Here is a 22276-nt window from a genome sequence, read left to right on the forward strand (position 1 = left end):
CTTGTAAATACATTTGTTCTTTTATAGGCGGCGGTAGCAGGCACCATCCTAATTCAGAATATTGGAGGTGAGCGACTGAGAGTGCACTGCTTATGCATAAATGTGATGACAAGCGTGTCTTCCTCTTGTTTCTTGCCTTACTACAGCTCTGGCTGGCGACCTGAACTTCTGCACACATAGGTATCTTCAGAAACCTTCAGTGTTGTCCTCATCACGCTCTCTCTTTTTTTAAGATCCTTTTTATTAGCAGACCTTGTAGGACAATAGCTTCTAAATTTAGTTCCAGGTAAACCCTCGATTTTAGTCTTGTTATTAGGTCTGCAATACACCTCTACAGCATTGGCTTTCTGTAGTTGTGATAGTGGTAAGGTACAGTGTAGAAAAACTCTCCAGGTGATTCTAAAATATTTCCCCTCTACTTTTGTCCTAATTACAGCATTGGCATATACTGCTTCGGAGGGAGTGATGTTTCCTGGGCTGTGAACAATCTGGTATAGATAAGCAGTGTCCTCTTATAACCAAGAAATTTAAAATGACAAGGTAGTTTAAAAAATAAATAAACCTGGGGCACCTGTGTGGTTCAGTTGGTTAAGTGTCTGACTTTAGATTTCGGCTCTGGTCATGATCTCAGGGTCATGAGATTGAGCCCTGCATTGGTCTGAGTTCTGGGTGTGGAGTCTGCTTAAGATTCTCACTCTCCCTTTGCAGCCCCCTCCCTCTCTAAGATAGATAGATAGATAGATAGATAGATAGATAGATAGATAGATAGATAGACCTGAAACAAATAAGAACCATTCTCACGTTTATCTTGTATCTTGTTTTCATTAAAAAAGATCCCAATATCGAGAACCATGTAGAAACAAAAATTATTATTAATTATAGACAGTTCTAACTAAATGTATTAAGCATTTAGATCCAAAATATGGGAGTCATGTTTGTATATGTGGTGAAGAACTTACATAGCGCTGAACAAGTCCTCAGTTTTCTTTTACCATTAACTGGAGGGCCAAATAAATGCTATTAGTTTAAAGGAAAATACACAGGGAAGGTCGACATGCATTTTGGACCTTACACAAGATTGTATGGTCAGAGGAAATCTTAATCTTATTTCTTATGTGTAACAGTTCAAAATAATTTAAAAATGGCAGCTCTACTATAAAGTTCAACTCATACTCAAGAGATCTGAGCTATTTTACTTTAAGTATTATTCAGCCAAATTCCCTCTTTAATGGGTTTCTTGATCAAGGAAAAAATTAACATTCCAACAATAAATTATACTTGCTATTGTTTTGGGAATCCTGAACATTCATGTTTTAATTCTTTGAATGTTCATGGAAAAAAGAGAAGAAAGCTTTCTTGGATGTCATACCAAATAATCTCCTAATATACACTACCTCTGTCTTCATGCTAGAAGACAATAACCAGTTTCCTCCTTTATGAATCTGTATAATGCCATTGATTTTAAGATCTGCTTTAGAATAATTTATCTTGTCTTAACAAATATAATTGCTTAAATGTGTACTTGTAATGTCTAATATGAATGTATATATATATATTTTTTTTTTTAAAGATTTTATTTATTTATTTGAGAGAGAGAGGGAGAGAGCACAAGCAGGGGGAGCAGTGGAGGGAGGGAGAAGCAGGTCGCCACCCCCAGCAGGGAGCCTGATGAGGGGCTCGATCCCAGGATCCCAGGACCATAACCTGAGCTGAGGGCAGACGCTTAACCGACGGAGCCACCCAGGTGCCCCTAATATGAGTGTATATTTTAATATTTTCCATTCCTCATTATTCTCTCTATCTTATTACTCAGAACCATCACATTTTGTTTAGATTAGGTTGAACTACTATTTGGCATTTTATGGAGAATTTTTTTTTTTAAGATTTTAAAAAATTTATTTATTTGACAGAGACAGACAGCAAGAGAGGGAACGCAAGCATGGGGGGAGTGGAAGAGGGAGAAGCAGGCGTCCCACTGAGCAGGGAGCCAGATGCAGGGCTCGATCCCAGGACCCTGGGATCCTGACCTGAGCCAAAGGCAGACGCCTAATGCCTGAGCCACCCAGGCGCCCCTAGAATTTTTTTAAGATTTTTTTTTTTATTCATTTGAGAGAGAGGGCGTGAGCACACGCATGAGCAGGTGGGAGGGGCAGAGGGAGAAGCAGACTCCCCACTGAACAGGGTCCTGACTTGGGGCTGATCCCAGGACCCAAGATCATGACCTGAGACGAAGGCAGCCGTTTAACCGACTGAGCCACCCACGCACCCCTTATACAGTATTGTCAATCCAGGAATTCGGACCCAAGTGTGTGACCCTGCCAAAATGCCCACTTTTGTATTCTTGATATCCTTCGCTCTGATCCCTTCCTTGTTCTTTAATCTTGTATCTAACTATTATTGTGCATGATCTATTTTAGCACTTCTTATTAGATTGAAGCTGTATATATATATGTTTTTCTCCCCTACTCTCTTGTAAGCTCTTGCAGGGCAAGGACTAGGTCTCATTTCTTTTTGTACTTCCGGAACCTAGCACAATACCTGAGGCTTGATAAACCTTTGTTGAACTGAACAGAGCTGAATATGATTTGTATGAGGTATGTCCAAGTATTTTTTAATATTCTAGATATATTTATCAAGAAAAAGAGAAAAAGGAATGGCTAGACTGATCACTAGCTTTAAATATTTGAAAAGCCAAACATGAAATTAAAAAAATGTTCTAGAAAAAGAATGTCCTAGAAAGGATTCCTGCATCTGGTGGCAGAAAATCATCAATTCTCTCGAGTCTACGTATGTTGATTTGCTTATTTGCTTTATATTATAATCTTTTTTAAGAAAAAGTGATTTAGGGTACCTGGGTGGCATGGTCGGTTAAGTGACCAGCTCTTGGTTTCGGCTCAGATCATGATCTCATGGGTTGTGAGATCGAGCCCCATGGAGACTCCCTCTACCTCTGCCCCTACCCCCATGTGCTCTTCTGTTCTTTGTAACATTTAAACACTTTTCAGTTTTCTTAGGATTCTATGCCCCTGATGAATCTATGAGAAAAATAGAACAGAGAGACCTTTAACGTCAAAATGATCATGAATTGCTCTTGATCAGTATTTGTTACAGGGATGTTTCAGTGAAGACCCAGTTATCGCCTACATCTCCTTATTCCATAAATCTAGATAATTTACTCATTCATTCATGTTTTTAGTACCCAGCACATAGTAGGCATTTAGTAAGTAATGCTTATTATAGGAAGAAAGGAAGGAATAAGAGAAGGAGAGCGAGAAGGAAAAGCCAGCAGCCTGGCTCGGTGCTTCTTTAGGAGGAAGAGAATTGATCATCTGGGAGGAGGAGACCATGGAATATATTAGTGAGTATATAATTTCTTTTGGAAAGAATTTACTGTCACAACTTCACAGGAAACTTTTTTTCCCTCAGCATCAACAAGGCACCAAGTATTAGTCACAGGGCACTGATGTAGTCTAACAAACTGATTGGAAAAATATAGTGTCTTTGAATAATCTCTAAACTTTATGATAGAAAAAAATGTGACTCACTAAATTTAGCACTCTTATTCTAAGCTTATGGAAACCTTTGTCTTTGGAATATGGAGAGCCCTCTAGTAGGTATTCTACTGCTTCCAAACAATTCCTGACCTCCTCCCCACAATGATGAATTAGGGGACTGAAATAAGTCCTAGTGGTAGCCGCCAGCTGCCTCTTTCCTTAGGTGCTGGAGTGGCATTTGCTGAGAGTCCTTCCTGCTGGGACACAAAGTCAGAAAAGAGACATCTGGAAGTTTCAATATTGAATATTGTTACAGGCGAGGGAACTCTGGCTTAGGGTTTGAATTTGGTGGGCTACTGGTAAAAGGAGTAAGAACCCTCGTAGCAAGTAAGTGTGTGTAGTTTCCATGTAGTTCTCTAGCTGTGTCGCATTATGAGATTCTTTTCCTAAAAACCAAAGTAAGTAGTTAGTCTCACATTCATCTGAACTCTTGAGATAGATCACTCAGTGATCTAACATATTCCTAGAAAGCAAGCCGTAAACCCCAAATCATTTTTAGTCAAACCAGAGAAAGTCCTGTGAACTAGAAGTGCATGATATAAAGTGAAGTTAATTGATGTTTTTTTTGGTTTTGTATCCCACTCATCTCAAAGTGTGGAAACGTGAGTGGCTCTGAGGAGTACGTTAAATCCTTACTTTGCTCTGTATAAAATATGAGGGACGCCTATTGATAGCATATTACTTCTTTAAAGCTCCAGTTCCTTAAAGGAGATTAAAGTTTGAATCCCTGCTATATATATTGTGAAAGCAGAACCCTGAGCATTAGTCTTACTGGAACTTCCCGAAAGTGCTAGAATGATCCAGCTTTTCCAGTCTGGCACAGATCCCACAAACCTTACTCCAGCAGTCTTGATTAACACCTCAGTTTGGAAATCTTAAGTTTTAAGAGAAACTCTGCAACCTTTTTTTGTACTCAAGCAGTACAATTTCTAAATCTCATAATCAGAGAGGTATAAATAAGATCATTTTCAGTTGAGAACTATAAAAATTTCAGAGTCTCAATGTTTTTAAAATTCATGATTTAATATTAGGTAAATTAGAAACTATTTGGTTTCATTTTCTGCCTTTTTTTTTTTTTTTTTTTTTAATTGTAGGATAGTGAAGTCATTTTAGGTGTTTTAGTTGGTACTGTCCCCTGGGAGACTGGGGTTGGGAGTGCTGTTACAACGCCATCTGCTGGTCAGCTCATCTGTAGACATACTATAGCTTCTTTGAGCCCAAACAGTACTGTCCAGAAATTCTAGAAAGCACTGTTTTAGAATAGGAAAGATATAGGAAATTTGGAAGGAAGGGGTTTTTTTTTTTTTCCACAAGTACTTCTTTTGATAAAATTTACTGGCAACATGTCACTTTAAAAAGGTGTTGAGGGGCACCTAGTGGCTCAGTCCATTAAGCATCTGCCTTCTGCTAGGTCATGTTCCCAGGCCAGGGTTCTGGGATAGAGCCCCGCATTGGGCTCCCTGCTCAGTAGGGAGCCTGCTTCTCCCTCTCCCTCTGCCAGCTCCCCCTCCTGCTTGTGCCCTCTCTCTCTCTTTATATATATATCAAATAAATAAAATCTTTAAAAAATTTTTTAAAGGTTTTGAAAGTAATGTATTTCTTAGTAATAACTTTTTTTTTAAGATTTTATTTATTTACTTGACAGAGAGAGAGATAGCCAGCGAGAGAGGGAACACAAGCAGGGGGAGTGGGAGAGGAAGAAGCAGGCTCATAGCGGAAGAGCCTGATGTGGGGCTCGATCCCAGAACGTCGGGATCACGCCCTGAGCCGAAGGCAGACGTTTAACCACTGTGCCACCCAGGTGCCCCTCTTAGTAATAATTTTTACAAATTATTTGAGTATAGTTGATACACAATGTTACATTAGTTTCAGGTGTACAACTTAGCGATTTGACATGTTTATACATTATGCTGTGTTCACCACAAGCATAGCTGCCATCTGTCCTGTTACATTGCTGTTGCAATATCTTCCACTGTATTCCTTATGCTCTATCATTTATTCCTGTGACTTATTGAAGTTTATTATAGGATTTCAGAATAGTAAATATTCTCCCATTGTGTTCAAATTTAAGATCTTGATAAAGACAAACATTTTCTTAGGGTTATGGAGAAAATTTTCCTCCATATGTTTTGATTTCCATTTTTTTTACAGATTAGGGAAATGACATTTTTGGGGGGGGTTTAGAAAAAGAGATTGTGTCGTGTACTCTTTTGAGTGGGGACAGACTTTCACTGGCATTTGGATATTTAGGAGGAACCCCAGGTTAATAAGATGTGTTGAATAGAATAAACCTGTTGCTATCCCTGACTAAAAACATGTTTGAAGTAAAACTGAATCTCTCAGACGGAAAGGCAAACTTATTATTTCCTCCCATAGTACATCTGTTTAGGGCTGGCTGACTAATCCTTTAAGAAGTTGCTGAACTTCTTCCAAGTGCTGAAAACTTAATTCTGTTTTAAAAATAGCTGTATGTAATCTTATCTTCATACGTGTATTTTAAGAGTTTAACAAAAAGGGTAATTATTTTTGCAAACTAATGATTTCTTAGGCCCAGACTCCAAATGAGGCTTTATATTTTTTCAAGGAGTCCTGGGAAAAACAGTCCATAAGAGTACAGGGTTTTTGGGAAGAGGGATTGGTTTTATGTTTTGTTTTGTTTTAATTTTTTTTTACATTTCAGTTTGATGTTAATATCTCAAATATGTGAGAATAGGAAGCTTTTTCCTCTGAATTACAGTCACAGTTGCAGATGCATTAGAATCATAGTCGTGGATGCAGTGGAGGCCCTCAGGAAACTCCTTAGCTCTTCTGAGCAATCTTGGACTAATAACTTCACCAAACCAGCTACAAAGCTGAAATAAATTACATTGAAAATACATGTCAAAGTGAAACGAACACAGTGTTTTTACGACTTCTCATTCATTTCTTTGATCTTAACTATTGAATTCAGCATTTGTAAGCAATTTGTTATTTCAATGCCGATGAAAAAAGAAAAAATTCTAGGGAGTGGTCCTTTTGACAGACTTCCCTTATTTTTCTTTGCTGTGGTGATTTCTTCTTCGCTTTGCTCCTGCACTTTTCCCTAACAGTTAATCTCAAGCCAGCCTGGCTGTTTCTACCATCACTACCTTGGGCACATTACTTCTTCATGCCTCCATTTCTGTATCTGTGAAATAAATATCTACCTCACAGTTTTGTAGTAAAGGTTAATTGAGAAAATAGCTTGCAAATCACTAGAATACTGTGAAACATGGACTAGGCGTCCAAAACCCCAAAATGTTCACTGTTCTCGTGGTTCTTCTCTCGCAGGGCCCTTTCCCCTTTTCTGTTGTTTCTGACATCTCTCCCTTCAACCTCCATGTTCCCTGCTCATGTGTTTCTCTTCTATGATTAGATCAACCAGTATTAATACCTTACTACTTGCTATTGCCTAATCAGATTTTACCCTACTTTAGTCATTTCTTAATATAACAGTTGCTTTTCCCCATGTTTTTCAAAGAATACTCTCAATTTCTGTGTTTTGATTAGATTGACAGATTTTTTTATTTCCTTCTCAGGGCAGTTTCCATTAAATGGGTTCTATTAGTTATGTTTAAAATGAAGGAGAAAAGAATACTTACTTAGTTAACATGGTAAAACTAAATGATTTGTAATGGCTTGAGTACCTGTCATCAAGGTATGTCTTCTAGCACCAGTTCTGGCTTGTTAGTGTGGCGGCCAGAATCACTTAACCATAACCATGGCTAAAATGGATGACCCTGTTACACAGCTATTAATTTAGAGTACAACATGGTGTGTCTTGAACTAGGAGTCTATGCTATGTATTGATGTCAGCAAAAATCATTTACAAATTCTTGCTTATGACCTGTCTCTAAGATAAGTCTCTAAACACTTCCTTATGCCATTAATAGAAGACATGAGACAAGAGGTGTGGCAGGCAGCTGTTTGATCTAGGGAACCTTTTGGTTAAAAACAAAGCCTTACTATTGATATTATGTCTTTAAAACTTTTCTATTTTATTTTATTGAGCTAATTGTCCTTTTTATGTGAATCTAAGATGTATTTCCTAAGTTACTTTGTGTTTTGGTAATCTCTTTTGTTTCTTCTCTGTATTATATGTAATATGTTAAGGTGCTAGTCCTTGCATGGAAGTTTACTTGTGGTTAAGAACAAATAATTAAGATAGTGAAAAGGATAATGTCTGTCTTTGTTTTACTTGCTTAATCACTGGGGCTTTTCCTCGTCAGGAGCTGTGTGGTTTTGTAGCTCTTAAGACAAACACCAGCATTCCCTAAGAAAGAAGCAGTATTTTGCATGTTTTGTTATATCTTGTATGCTGAGATCTCTTTTTGAGAGAGAAGCATATGTTTAGTGAGTTCATGTTTCTTGAAATATACATGATTCTTCAGACTGGAATCTAATGAAATAGGACTCCCATTTGAAAACCAAAGAGTTAAGGCTACAACAGAGGATAAAAGTGATCAAATGATTAGCCAGGGGCTAATAGAAATTCTGGGAAGAATGACAGATTGTATATTAGAAAGAAATATGATATCATATTCATTGAAGCTTTTACAACTAAAGATCTAAAAGAAATAATAGAAAATTACTGAAAGAGATGAATGCCTGAAACTTTAGAAATGCATGTGGTGTTGGATTAATCCAAGCAAGAAAGACTGATGGGCAGATAATAAATTACGTTGTATAGGAAGTCTGCATTCCTTGTGTTTAAGGTACTTTTGCCGCTTTTTCTCCTTGCAAGATACATTTAAACAGCTTTAGGCCAGTTTCAGAAAATTCAGCTCATGATTTTCATTATACCATATGTGTATGATTCTTTGGAATAGATAAAGTATTATAAACAAAGACCCCAAATCCTTGAGTGGAGGAGGTTAATCTGAACCTTCCTTCTGCATTTTTGCTTTTGACAGTGTGAACAATACAGAACACCTTTTCATAGACAGCCAATTGTAATGTCCCCAGACAAAAAGAGTTTGAAGAAAGGTACTGTATTTCTGTTGGGGAGAAGGCTGTACTTCGACAACTGTACTTTTGTGGAAGAATAAGTAGTCATAAACTGGAAAATGTGTATATATGTATTTTCATTGCAGAGAAATGATTACTTAACTGTTCTAAATTTTATTTTGCCATGGGTACATCATTTTACTTAAAACATTATGTGTATCTGTCTGTGTGTGTAATTATTGTCTATCTTTATATAAATTTATATACGAACTAGTATATTTCCTTTTTTTCTTTCTTAAGTAGTCACACAACAGTGTAATAATTGTGGAGAAATTTAGCTATGTTTACATATGTTGTTAGAGAAAAACACACTCTTCTTAAACATTTGAGCCTTTTAATCAATTTTTCCCCAGATTTTTACCATTCAGACTTGGCATTCATTTGTGTTCTTAGCTTTTGTACGTCCAAGGAGAAAGTGAAGTGTTTCCTGAAATATAAATAAGTAATAAAATTAATGTGCGTACAGAGTATGCTCTTTATTCTTCTTGGATATATTCTTGGTCCTTTTTTAATATATCCTTAATCTCTGGGGGAAAGAGAGATTATTACTCTGTTAAACTGAAGCGCTGATTCCAATCATCTGGGTTTCTGTGTACTTAAAATGTAAGCTTAAACTCAAGTATTTATATATAGATGAGTTCTATATTCCATAACCATATTAAAATATTTCCTAATATATGGTGGAAGGTTTATAGGATTTATGTTTTTTTGTAGCTACATCAGAAATAGGATCATTATTAAAATGCTATAAAAGCTAGTTCTTTCTTGGATCCTGTCAGATAAAATGTAAGAAGTAATGTTAGCTTCAGGTTGCGATTGCATAATACAGATGAGCCCTGTTAATAAAATGGAATAAAAGTTGTAAGTTTTGTCCCTTTGTTTCCATTGAATCTTTCCTAATCAGTTTTAAAGGACAATTTAAAATGTAACTCATTATGCATTCTGTTTTTATTTTATAGTAACATGCATAACGTGTGTTGGAGGCAAGCAGAGAAAGGAAGAGGGAGGGAGGGAGACTTCTGGGGGCTGTCTCTAGTAAGAAGAAACAAGTAATCAGAATTATTAACTGTACTTATTTAACTGTTTCTTGTCAGTTGTTGCTAAACTAACTTCTAATGCCTTGCATAGGGTTGATAACATACAAATTTGTGCAAAACTTCAAAGAAAATTTCATTTATAAAAGGCCTGTAATTCAGACCATTTCTCTTACCTAAATAGTTTGTCTTGGGTTTGAAATGTAAGCAAAGGATCCTTAATGAACTACCAGTTATTCTCTACAAAGTTACTTATCTCCATTCCTGGTGTGTATATACCTTTGGGATCATGCAGTATGAGTTCATCTTCCACATGTTGTCAAAGCCCTAATGGACATCTGTGTTTCTGTATAGATTATTCTTTAAATGGCTAAAAATTATAGAATTCTAATAGGACCTATTTTTATCCTTTTTGCAGCTATGTCGTCTTATCTCTTAATTATTAAAACAGAGCTTCCTGCTGCTGTTTCAGAATTTTTGTCTGGAGACCATACTGGGTAAGAAAAAATACTTCAGGTTGTATCCATAAATTTGTTAATTCAATAAATACTTATTAATGATACGGAAAAATAGGGCAGGATGGAGAGGAACTATCTCTTGGAGAAGAGGAAAGGAGAAATTTCTGGGAATATGAAAGATTGAGATATAGGGAATGGGGGATGGTGGAAAGTATGGAGAGAGAGGTCTTAAACAAAGGAGGGGACTGGATCATGCTGCTGTTGCTTCTCCGCAAACCACAGTGATAAAGTTACAACCACACTTGTGAGGTTTCTATTCCAGAGCGTGGTTTGAAAAAATAAATGATTTGCAGGGACTTAATGATTTCATTTCCTGGTTTTTAACAATATTATAAACAATACTAAACCACATTATACTTCCTTTCTCCTTTATTATTTAAAAATTACTGGGTTCTAAAGACTCTTGACTCATCTCTTTTTATGGGAAAAATCAAATTTATTATACTTTTCCTTTCATTGCATAGAAAAAGAAATTTTGAGAAAAGGACACTTGACAGAATAAATTCTTTGAAGTGTCATCAAGTGATTTCACATAATTTCTAAACCACAACACAAAAACCTATCAGACTTTTAGACTTAAATATTTGGTCGTTTTGCTCTAATATTTGGACTTGTTCTGGACGGCAGGGCAAGTTTTAAAAATTAACTTTTTTAGCTTTTACAACTTGGCTTCCGTGAAAAAGTTCTACTTAGACAACTGCAAATACATATTTATAAGGAAAGTATGGTGTACTTTAGATCTGAATAGAAACTGGAAGTCCGTAATGATTTTTCATCATCAGAAGATACTGTGCCTTTGTGTAGGCCACATTCATTATCACCTTTGATGTCCACAACTGCCTTGCTTTGTCTTCTTTTAAGTTTTATCCTCTTAGTTTGATGAACAATTGCTATAAGAAAGAGCTATGTGAAATTCACTTTTTCATTTGCTGTAAAAATATTCAGGACAATTCTGTTACTCAAAAACTTCTATGTGACAAATTTGTTTTATAGTTTAGGGCTAAGAACTGAGGGCATTGAGAGGTAGAATCAGGAACGTTAGACTAAGGAGACATGTGTTCTATCCATGTCAGTGACCTCAGGAAATTGATTTTACTTCTTCTGGCCATATAACTTAATTTTGAGCCTTAGGTTTCTTCACCTGGCTTAATGTGGGTACCAATATTGCCTTCCTAACAAAGTTGTTGATATGATCAAATAAGATATTTTATATATATATATATGTGCTATATATATATATATATATATATATATATATGCTTTTGTAAGTTCATGTAGTGTAAATGTGGAAAATTAAGAAATTCCATAATGTTGAATGTCAAATATACCCTCAATTAAAAATAAAGAAATTTCAATAATAACTATATTAAAGGTGGATTTTCCCTGTTTACTGTGCCAGGGAGGTCAGAGTCAAATTTGAATGTACTGCATAAACTGTTAATCCTAATAGTTGTCATGTGTTTGCCTTTTTCTTGCTCCTGAATTTGGTGACTTCTATTTACTTTTTTTTTAAATTTTCATATATCTTTGTGGAAAGAGGAGGGATAAACATGCATATAAAGTTTTAGAAGTAATTAAGGTAGTATGAGGCTTCTAAAACCGAGGTCTTCTTTCTCTAAATGTGATACTTTTACCATAGCTTTCACTTTAAGTCAATTACTATTTATCTTATTGGGTTTTTTTGTTTCTGGTTTGTTTAAAAAAAAACAACCCATCTTACTCCTATTAGTAGAAAATTGATTAAAATGGTATTTTTATATGTCAGAAATGGATTTTTAAAGCTATACTTAAAATGCTGTGGCCAGTTTGCATCATCTTAGTTTTGATGAAAATTGCACACCGCTTTAACTGCCTCGTCTTGTTTTACATGTAATGTACATTTGCTTGTTTTGGATTTCAGAGTTGTAAAAAACACAGACTGTATTAATTGGTTAGAATGCAGATAAATCATCAATCTTTGAAGCTTAACGCTATAAAATAAGAAACAAATGTTATAGTTGACAACTATCTAGGGCAGTTTATTTCTAAATAAAGTTACATAGCAATATTTTTTTCTGAGATCAATATGATTGTTTTGCTTTTATTTCAGGGTTTGATTGACAATAAATTGCACTTACAGTCTTTCAGGTGTGCTTATTTTCTGTGAGATTTGATGTACCTTTGTGAAATATAAACCTTTATAAAGATGTTATCAAAAAGAAACCTTATGTTCATAATATTCTAATTTCAGCAATTACTGTTAGAAGTCAGAAGCTATAATACTTACCCCAAACTTGTATGAGGCATCTGTACTTTTCAGAGAATAATTTATATTTTAAAAATCTATGGCTGTTAAAAGTTGGAAGCTCTCTGTTAACATTTAATGATCTTGTCAGGGGAATATGATTGACACAATTAAGTTGTCTTGCATTTGAGTTACATAATTGATATGGGATGTGAGTAAGATCCTAATTCAGAACATATGATACTCTTGTTCCATTCCATTCGAGAATGAAATTAAAGCAACTTATAAATAAATCTGGTTTTCATTAAAATATGGAAAAAAGCATCTGCATGCCAAAGCATTTGCAATACAGCTAAGGATTTATACTCTATATTTCATACTTGGAACATTTTTATCATATAGGATTAAATCCACAGATCAAACAAGTTTTCTAGGAAGTATAAAACTTTTTACTCTAATTCTTTTGGCTTAAAGGAATGTATATTTAGATTACAGTAGGAAAACAGGGGTTCTGTTAGAGAATTCTTTTCCCCCCTTAGGAAAAAATTTAAGGTTAGTATATTCTTCTAAAATCTTGATTTATAAAATATACTTATTTAATATGTGCTTTTTGAGATTACTTTTTACTGGTTTATATTTCTGGGGCTGGGTTTAATTTTGCAAGTTTAATCATCTCTGTTCTTTGGAAAATATCCATTACCAAACACAATTCAGTTGCCGGTGACATGCATATCAAATCTAAACTAACGTTAGTGTGTGTTACTGAATTGCCCTATAGTTGAATGATAAAGAAAAGCACTTCGACAATTGGCTTTATTAATGTACCTGAGTAAGTATAAGAAATTAATAATAACCAGTAGTCAAGCAAGGGATAGAGAAATTATATTTTGCAATAAAGTTCTCTTTGTATTAGGAATTTAAAATTCAATCCTGTGACGAGAGCGTAAAGGAAAGCACCATCTTGAGAAAAATGAGGCAGTATCTGAAAAATAGCATAACTCAAGAGTGACCATTCAAGAGTAGAGATCAGGAGCTCCTGTGTGGCTTAGTCTGTTAAGCATCCAGCTCTCAGTTTTGGCTCAGGTCATGATCTCAGGCTCGTGAGATGGAGCCCCCTGTCTGCTTCTCTCCCTCTGCCCCTTCCCCTGCTCTCATGCATGCACGCTCTCTCTCTCAAATAAATAAATAAATCTTAAAAAAAAAAAGAGAGAGTGGAGATTGTTTCCATTTCTCCTATCACTAAGATCATTCTCATCCTTTCGCTGCTGTTACAGACATACAAGATGCAGTCGTTGAGCCAAATGATCTCCGAGGCCTCTTCTTGCGCTGGCATACCGTCACTGTGATGCTGAGAGACTGCGGGGAGGAGGGGACGTGGTCTTCAGTCCCACGGTTCAGTGCTTTGGGCAGTCTCGTGGCTTCTGGGCATGAGTGAATTGTGGTCTGACATAGTATAGTTGTAATAGTATAAGTTATAAAGTTCAGGATTTCAAAACGTTTGTTCTTATGCAACAGAAAAGAGTCTTTGGTCCTAAGGATTGATGTGCTCTTTGCACAACTCCCCCTTCATGACAGAAGGAACAGCAGTACTAACAGATGGAATCTGCTTTGCTGGCCCATTGGGCCTTTTTTCTCCTGACACTGCAATCGTCTGGGTCTGATATTGGGTCCCTGGAGGAAGAGATTTTAGGCGTAGAGCCCTGGGCTTTTTGCCAGCCTCAGAAACTTAGTTGCCAAGTGTTCCTCAATGAGGGGTATTTTGTTTTTTTTTTTTTTTTTTTTTTTTATTTTTTTTTTTTTAAAGATTTTATTTATTTATTCGACAGAGCAGAGACAGCCAGCGAGAGAGGGAACACAAGCAGGGGGAGTGGGAGAGGAAGAAGCAGGCTCATAGCAGAGGAGCCTGATGTGGGGCTCAATCCCATAACGCCGGGATCACGCCCTGAGCCGAAGGCAGACGCTTAACCGCTGTGCCACCCAGGCGCCCCGATGAGGGGTATTTTGAAGTTCCCATTTTGATACTTACTCAAGACTGACTAGAAGATGAACCTGCCCGGTATCATTTTGCATTCTTAGTTCGTGTGCCCTTCGGTCCCCTACAGACAGGAATTGAGAGGCTCGTGTACATGCAGAGAGCACAGCTCCAGGTCCCTGAGTGCTAGAGATACTCGTGCTCAAGTTTTAGGTTCCGATACAGGCATTTCCTAAAGACACGAACTGGAGGGAACAGGGGAAAGGTGTGGTCATGGTGCTGTTTCTGCTGCCGCTCCTTCTTTTGTTCTGTTTCAAAGGAAGTTGTTGGCACCCACCAATACCCACTAAAGATACATTACAAAGGACTTCGTCTGAAACCAGGAATAAAAGAGACACAGTGAATCATGAAGTCCATGGTAGAAGCCAGGGGCTGAAGCCCGTGTAGGGGAAAACCTTTTCTTTCTTTCTTTCCTTGAGATATAATTAACATATAACATTGTATAAATTTAAGGTGTACAACATTTTGATACACTTGTGTATTACAATGTGATTACCACTGTAGTGTTAGCAAACTCCTCCATCAGGTTGTAGTTAAGGTCTACTCTCTTAGCAACTTTCAGGTATACGATACATCATTGTTAACCACAGTCACAGTCCCCAGAACTTACTCATCCCGTAACTGCAAGTTTGTCCCATTTGACCGATATCTCAGTTCCCTTGCTTCCTCTACCTCCAGCCCTGCTGGTGACCACTATTCTACTCTGTTTCCACGAGTTTGGCTTTTTTTGATTCTACGTATAAGTGATAAATGGTAATATTTTTCTGCCTGATTTATGTCACTTAGTATAACACCCTCAGAGTCCAACCATGTTGTCACAAATGGCAAGATTTCCTTCTTCTCATGGCTGGATACTACTCCATTATTCCACATATAGTATATATATAGTATTTATATATATATGGTATATGTGCTCTACATACACGTGCACAGACCCCACATCTTCTTTATCCATTCATCCAGTGACAAACACTTCAGTCGTTTCCGTATCTTGACTATTGTGAATAATGCTGCAATAAATATGGAAATACACATATCTTTTTGATATCCTGTTTTTATTTCCTTTGGAGATGTCACCCGGAAGTGGCATTGCTGTATCATTTTTTTTTTAAAGATTTATTTGTTTATTTATTTATTTGAGAGCGAGAGCACGTGCAAACACATGCGTGTGCATGAGCAGACGGGTGGGGGAAAAGGGAGAGGGAGAGAAATCCTCAAGCGGATTCCCAGCTGAGCACTCCTGATGCCAGGCTCCATCCCAGGACCCTGAAATCATGACCTGAGCTGAAATCAGAGCCAGGAACTCAACCAACTGAGCCACCCAGCTGCCCCTATTTTTAATTTTTTTAGGAACCTCCATACTATTTTCCGTAGTGGCTGAACCAGTTCACCTTCTCACTAACAGTTCACAAGGATTCCTTTATCTCCACTTGCTCACCAGCACTTGATAACCCATACTAACAAGTGTGAGGTGATATCTCGCTGTGGTTTTAATTTATATTTCTGTGATGATTACTGATGTTGAGCATCTTTTCATATACTTGTTGGCCATTTGTATGTCTTCTTTGGAAAAATGGCTGTTGGTTTCCTCTGTGCATTTTTAAACTGGATTGTTCAATTTTTTTTTTTTTTTGCCGTTGAGTTGTATGAGTTCTTTATATATTTTGGATATTAACCCCTATCAGTCATATGGTTTGCAAATATTTTCTTTCATTCCATAGATTACTCTTCATTTTGTTTATTGCTTCTTTTGCTGTGCAAAAGCTTTTTAGTTTGATGTAGTCCCACTTATTTTTGCTTTTGTTGCTTGTGCTTTTGGTATCATATCCAAAAAATTATTGCCAAGGCCAATGTCAAGGAGCTTTCCCCCTGTGTTTTCTTGTAGAAGTTTTATGGTTTCAGATACTACATTTAAGTCTTTAATCCATTTCGAGTTAATTTTTGTGAGTGCTATAAGATAGGAGAAAAATTTCATTTTCGTGCATGTGTTTTCCAGTTCTCCTAACACCATTTATTGAAGAGACTTTTTCCCCCATTGAACGCTCTTGGCTCCTTTGTCAGATACCAGTTTGGCTGTATATGGGCACAGAGTTATTTCTGAGCTCTTCATTCATTCCATTGCTCCGTGTGTCTATTTTTGTCAGTACTATACTGTTTTGATTACTACAGCAGCTTTATAGTATAGTTTGAGATCAGGAAGTGTGATGCTTTGTTTTCTCTCTCAGGATTGCTTTGGCCATGTGGGTTCTGTACAAATTTTAGGATTGTTCTATTTCTATAAAAAGTGTCATTAGAATCTTGATAGGGATTGCATTAAATCTATAGATGGCTTTGGGTAGTATGGACATTTTAACAAATTAATTTTTCCTATCCATGAACATAGATAGGATATATTTCCATTTGTGTTGTCTTCAATTTCTGTCATTAAAGTCTTGTCTTACAGTTTTCAGTGTACTGATCTTCCACTTCCTTGGTTAAATTTATTCCTACATATTTTATTGTTTCTGATGCTATTGTAAATGGGATTGTTTTACTTCTTTTTCAGATATTTTGTTGTTAGTGTATAGAAATGTGACTGATTTCTGTATGTTGATTTTGTAACCTGCAACTTTACTGAATGTGTTGATTAGTTCTAACAGCTTTTTGGTTAAGTCTTTAGTACAGTCTCTGTATAACATCGTATGATCTGCAAATAAAGACAGATTTACTATTTCCTTTCCAATTTGGATGTTATTTATTTATTTATTTATTTATTTATTTATTTATTTATTTAATCCTGCCTGATTTGTTCTAGCTAGGATTTCCAGTACTATGTTTAATAGGAGTAGTGAGAGTGGGCACCCTGGTGTTCCTGATCTTAGAGGAAAAGCTTTCAACCTTTCACTCTTTGCGAATGATGTTAGCTGTAGGTTTTTTGTATACAGCCTTTATTATGTTGAGGTATGTTCCTTCTATACCCAATTTGTCAAAGGCTTTTATTATAAAAAGGTTAATGTATTTTGTCAAATGCTTTTTCTGCATCTGTTGAGATGATCATATGATTTTTTTTTAAAGATTTTATTTATTTATTCGACAGAGATAGAGACAGCCAGCAAGAGAGGGAACACAAGCAGGGGGAGTGGGAGAGGAAGAAGCAGGCTCATAGCAGAGGAGCCTGATGTGGGGCTCGATCCCATAACACTGGGATCACACCCTGAGCCAAAGGCAGACGCTTAACCGCTGTGCCACCCAGGCGCCCCGATCATATGATTTTTATCTTTCATCCTATCAATATTTATTGATTTGGATATGTTCAACCACCCTTGCATTCCAGGGATAAATTCCACTTAATCATGGTGTATGATCTTTTTAATGTGCCATTGAATTCATTTTGCTAATATTTTATTGAGGATTTTTACATTTATGTTCATTAGGGATATTGATGTGTGGTGTTCTTTTTTCATAGTGTGCTTATCTGGCTTTTATATTAGAGTATGCTACCCTTGTCAAATGAGTTTGGGAGTGTTCCCTTCTCTTCAGTTTCTTAGAAGAGTTTGAGAAGGATTGGCATAAATTCTTCTTTAAATACTTGGTAGAATTCATCAGTAAAACTATCTGGCCCTGGGCTTTTCTTTGTTGGGAAATTTTTGATTACTGATTCATTTTCTTTACTTATTATTGCTCTGTTCATCTTTTCTATTTCTCATGATTCAATTCTGATATGTTGTATGTTTCTAGGAATTTATCCATTTTCTTAATTTAACATGTTAGTGGGTGACTTAACTACCTGGTAGAAAAAGAGGATGAATTTTCACTACCCGGGAATTCTGAGAGTATCTGCCAAATGATTTGAAAAAATAATCCCTATTGTCTTTGATGCTCCAGCTGCCATATTGACATCAACTATACTTTGTTACTGTTGTGCGTGTGTATATATGTATAAGTTTCAGGGAAAAATGATTATAGAAAATTTAGAAAAGAAAGCAAATAAAAATCGTACATAATACCATCTCTTACCTCATCATTATTGTTTTATTTCCTTTTAATTTTTCTCAAAAGCTTTTAAAAACGTAGTTAATAATGATATATTTTATGTTTTTATCATTAGTATTTTCCATTTTACTAAACTTATCTTTTTTTTTAAACTGCATAGCATTCCACTGAATATGCTTTTATTGGCCTAATATTCTCTATTGTTAAATATATAGGACTTCCCTCCAGCTTCTTAATGTTGTATTCATAGCTTCATGCACATAGAATTCTTTATATTATAGATTATTTTCTTAGATTACCATATTTTTAGTGCTTTTGCTACATAATGTCATTGTTCTTCCAGAAGTAGTACTCATTTACAAGATCACTAGCAATGCCTGAAGGACCAGTTATGCCACATTCTTGAATATTACTTTTTAAATAATTTTAGTAGTTTAATTTCAACAGCCTCGTGTTTATTTCTTTAATTAGCACCAGAAATTGGATTTTTCTTCATGTGTATTTACTAGTTATACTTTCATGAATTGTTTGTCCTTTATGTACTAAAGTGAAGTCTTTACTGTTAAATTCTTGGGGAATTAACTCTAACTTTTTAAAATTTCCACACATGTATTTTATATTAGAAAATTGAAACCAGAATCTATATGCAAACAAGGAGAAAATAAAAATTGCTCATATTGCTACCACATAGAAATATCTCCTTCTGGTATTTTAAGAATATCCTTCTGAGCTTTTTGTTAATGTTCATCCAGTTTTTTTAAGTAACCAAATACATCATCACACTTTTAACCTACCTTTTTTTAAATTTAATATTTTAATGCCTTTATATGAAAAATGTAATACTTTTTTTTCCTGGTAATTCATGCTCTTTCTTGAAAATTTGAAAAATATAGAAAACTGTAAAGAAGAAAAATTACCTATCATTCTGCTACCCAGAGTGGATGGCTATCAATATGTTGCAGTTCTTTTCGATTTGTAACGAATCTGTACGTTTCCTCAACATTGCTAATCATGGCATATATATTTATGATTTCATATCATTATATTATTATATTATTTATTATATTATTATACCTATAAAATTTTCTTTCTTATGATTGTCCCGTAGTCCCATAATTTGTTTTAAAAGTGTCGTGGTCTTAGATATTTTTTTCCAATTTTCAATATTTTTAATGTTTTTAGTAAACCTCTTTTTACAGATATTTATGTTCTTATTGCTGATTGTTTATCTTTTATTTATTTTTTTTAAGTAGACTCCACACCCAGTGTGGAGCCCAGTGCAGGGCTTGAATTCATGACCCTGAGATCAAGGCCTGGGCTGAAATGCTGAAATCAAGAGTCGCTTAAGCAGCTGAGCCTCCCAGGCACCCCAACTGATTATTTATTTATTTATTTATTTATTTATTTATTATTTTATTTTATTTTTTATTTTTTTGAGAGAGACAGAGAGGGTGCACATGAGCAGGGAGGGGTGGGGGCAGGCAGAGGGAGGTGGGGGAGAATCTTAAGCAGGCTCCATACCCAGCACAGAGCCATCTGGGTGCTCCATCTCATGACCCTGAGATTATGACCTGAGCCAAAATCAGGAGTCAGACACTTACCCGACCAAGCCACGCAGGCACCCCCTGATTGTTTTTAATAGTCTTTTATAAGTGTTAAATATGTGAAGTTTTTCAATATCTTTTGCCAGATTGCTTTCCAGAAAGGTAATGCACACAGTTTTTACCCTCACCAGTTTTTAAGATTTATTTATTTAAGAGAGAGAGAGAGCGTGTGCACGAGGGGGGGGAGGGGCAGAGGAAGAGGGAGAGAACCCTCAGGCAGACTCCCCACTGAGCACAGAGGCTGGCCCTGGGGCTCAGTGAGGTCATGAGGGGCCAGAAACAACAGCCAGACTCTTAACAGACGGGGCCAGCCAGGCACCCTTACCCTCACCAGTTTGTGCGCGCCTTGTCGCTCCTCGCCGACATTGACTATTATCTTACTTTTAAATAGGTGCTAATTTGGTAGTTGAAAATGGTATCTCATTGTTTTGATACCTTTCTTAAATATAAATTCATTAATAAGAATGATAGGATTTCACAAGAACATATTTTAATGAAAGGAAGTAGGCTTTTCCTAATGGGTGGTTGTAATGGTTTAACTGTGTGTGTGTGTGTGTGTGTGTGTGTGTGTGTGTGTGTGTGTACACAAGCACTGGATTCCTGTGCCTAAAATAGGACTGTTTTTTTTTTTTTCTAATAGGTCTTGGTATCTTGATGGACAAACGCTACTAATAATCATTTGTGTTGGCATTGTGTTCCCTCTTGCGCTTCTTCCTAAAATAGGTAAGTCTTTAGAAAAGAGGCTAGTTTTTGTTTAGAAGGAAGAAAGAAGATAATGTTAAGGGCCTTTACATTTCACAGTACCACATTTTTAGCAGAAGGGTGGTAGTGGTGAATAATTTTGAACTTGGACTTCCTTTAGGTTGTTCAGCCTTCAGCCTTGCTTAGTTAGCCTGTTACTTGGTTTGCAGTAGTATTTTGTCGGCCCCACTAAAGTAAAATCTTTACAGTGGAACATTAAAGAGCAGCCTTTCCTCCCAGTGTGCCATTAGTGGTAAGCCGGTTCCGGTTCTGCTGTACAGAGCTGCATAAGTGGCCTGTGGTAGAGAGTTGGAGTGTTGTTATTCTCAGCCCCAAGCCCCAGACACCACGCGCTGTGATAGAAAACACGCCCGAGATGGATAGCTTTAGCTGCGTGTTAGGATCGCTTTCCTTATAAATTGCGTTTCATTTTACTGTTATTTTACAGGCTTTCTTGGCTACACAAGTAGTTTATCATTTTTCTTTATGGTGTTCTTCGCTCTAGTGGTAAGTTTAAAATCTAGTACATTGCTTATCTCCTCACTGATGTTGAACTTATCGTGTTAATGTCTTCTTTTTTTCTTGTAACTCTGTTTTCTGTCAGAGTTTTGTTTCAGTGTGTTATTAAAAGCACTTTTATTCCACAAAAGTATTTCTTTTATTGTATCTATTTTGAAGAGGCTTAGCTAGAGCACCCTTTCACATCCAGTATCTCTTTTGGTTAACTAGAAAGGAGGGCACACTGATTCTGTTAAACCCTCAGATGGCATTTAATTCTTTGTGTAGGTGTGTATCCATTTATTTCTGTAAAATACTGGGTGTGTATGTGATTAAACTCTTCCTTGTGTTGAAAAACGAGTGAAAGAAAATGCTACCCAAAGGAGCAACACAACACACAGTAGTTGAATCATATCACAGAGCCAGATTTTCAAGCTGTCACAATAATCTAGGATGCAGTTCATTTCGGTTGAACTCTCTTCTGGGATGCGAAGATAAAACAACTTTAGATCATTTAAATGAAGTGGCAGTAACCCTAGTTTTAGTGTACAGAAATACTGTAATGGATGCTCTTAAAACTAAAACACTTAACAGTATTTACATTTAATCATATGTTGAATTTATCAGCGTTAAAAATCATTGCTCTCCCCACCTCAAATTGACTTCTTTCTTAAAAGTAAATGAAATGAACATATGCTTTTTTTTTCTTCAATTAATTTAGATATAATCGACATGCAGCACTGTATAACTTAAGGTGTACAGCATAAAGACTTGACTTTCATATGTAGCAAAATGTTTACCACAATAAGTTTAGGTAACATCCATGAACATACACTCTTTAGGGTCCACATTGAACAGGGAGACAACAGTTATTCTCACCATAAATGGATTCTTTTTTTGGAGTGGTACTTTATATTTGAGTATAGTTGACCGTGTTACGTTAGCTTCAGGTGTACAACATAGTGATTTGATAAGTTTATACATTACGCTTTGCTCACAAATGTGGCATCTGTCACCGTACAGTGCTATTGCAGTATCGGCGACTATATCCTTATGCTGGACCTTTTATTTCCA

The 22276-nt window shown here is 36.1% G+C and overlaps 1 protein-coding gene across 5 annotated transcripts in view; it reads left to right on the plus strand.

The window, feature by feature from the left end:
- SLC38A6 (solute carrier family 38 member 6) overlaps nt 1-22276 on the plus strand; it is a 79161-nt gene that overhangs the window by 19914 nt on the left and 36971 nt on the right. For all 5 annotated transcript variants that reach the window (XM_087855979.1, XM_045810367.2, XM_045810368.2 and 2 more), the window contains exons 5-8: nt 28-67; nt 10032-10110; nt 20604-20686; nt 21153-21211. In XM_087855979.1, the coding sequence (XP_087712105.1) occupies nt 28-67; nt 10032-10110; nt 20604-20686; nt 21153-21211 (261 nt within the window). The remainder of the gene's footprint in view (nt 1-27; nt 68-10031; nt 10111-20603; nt 20687-21152; nt 21212-22276) is intronic.

Source organism: Ursus americanus, chromosome 26 (assembly GCF_024610735.1).
Source record: "Ursus americanus isolate L20-20 chromosome 26, mUrsAme1.1.p, whole genome shotgun sequence".
Lineage (NCBI taxonomy): Eukaryota > Metazoa > Chordata > Mammalia > Carnivora > Ursidae > Ursus > Ursus americanus.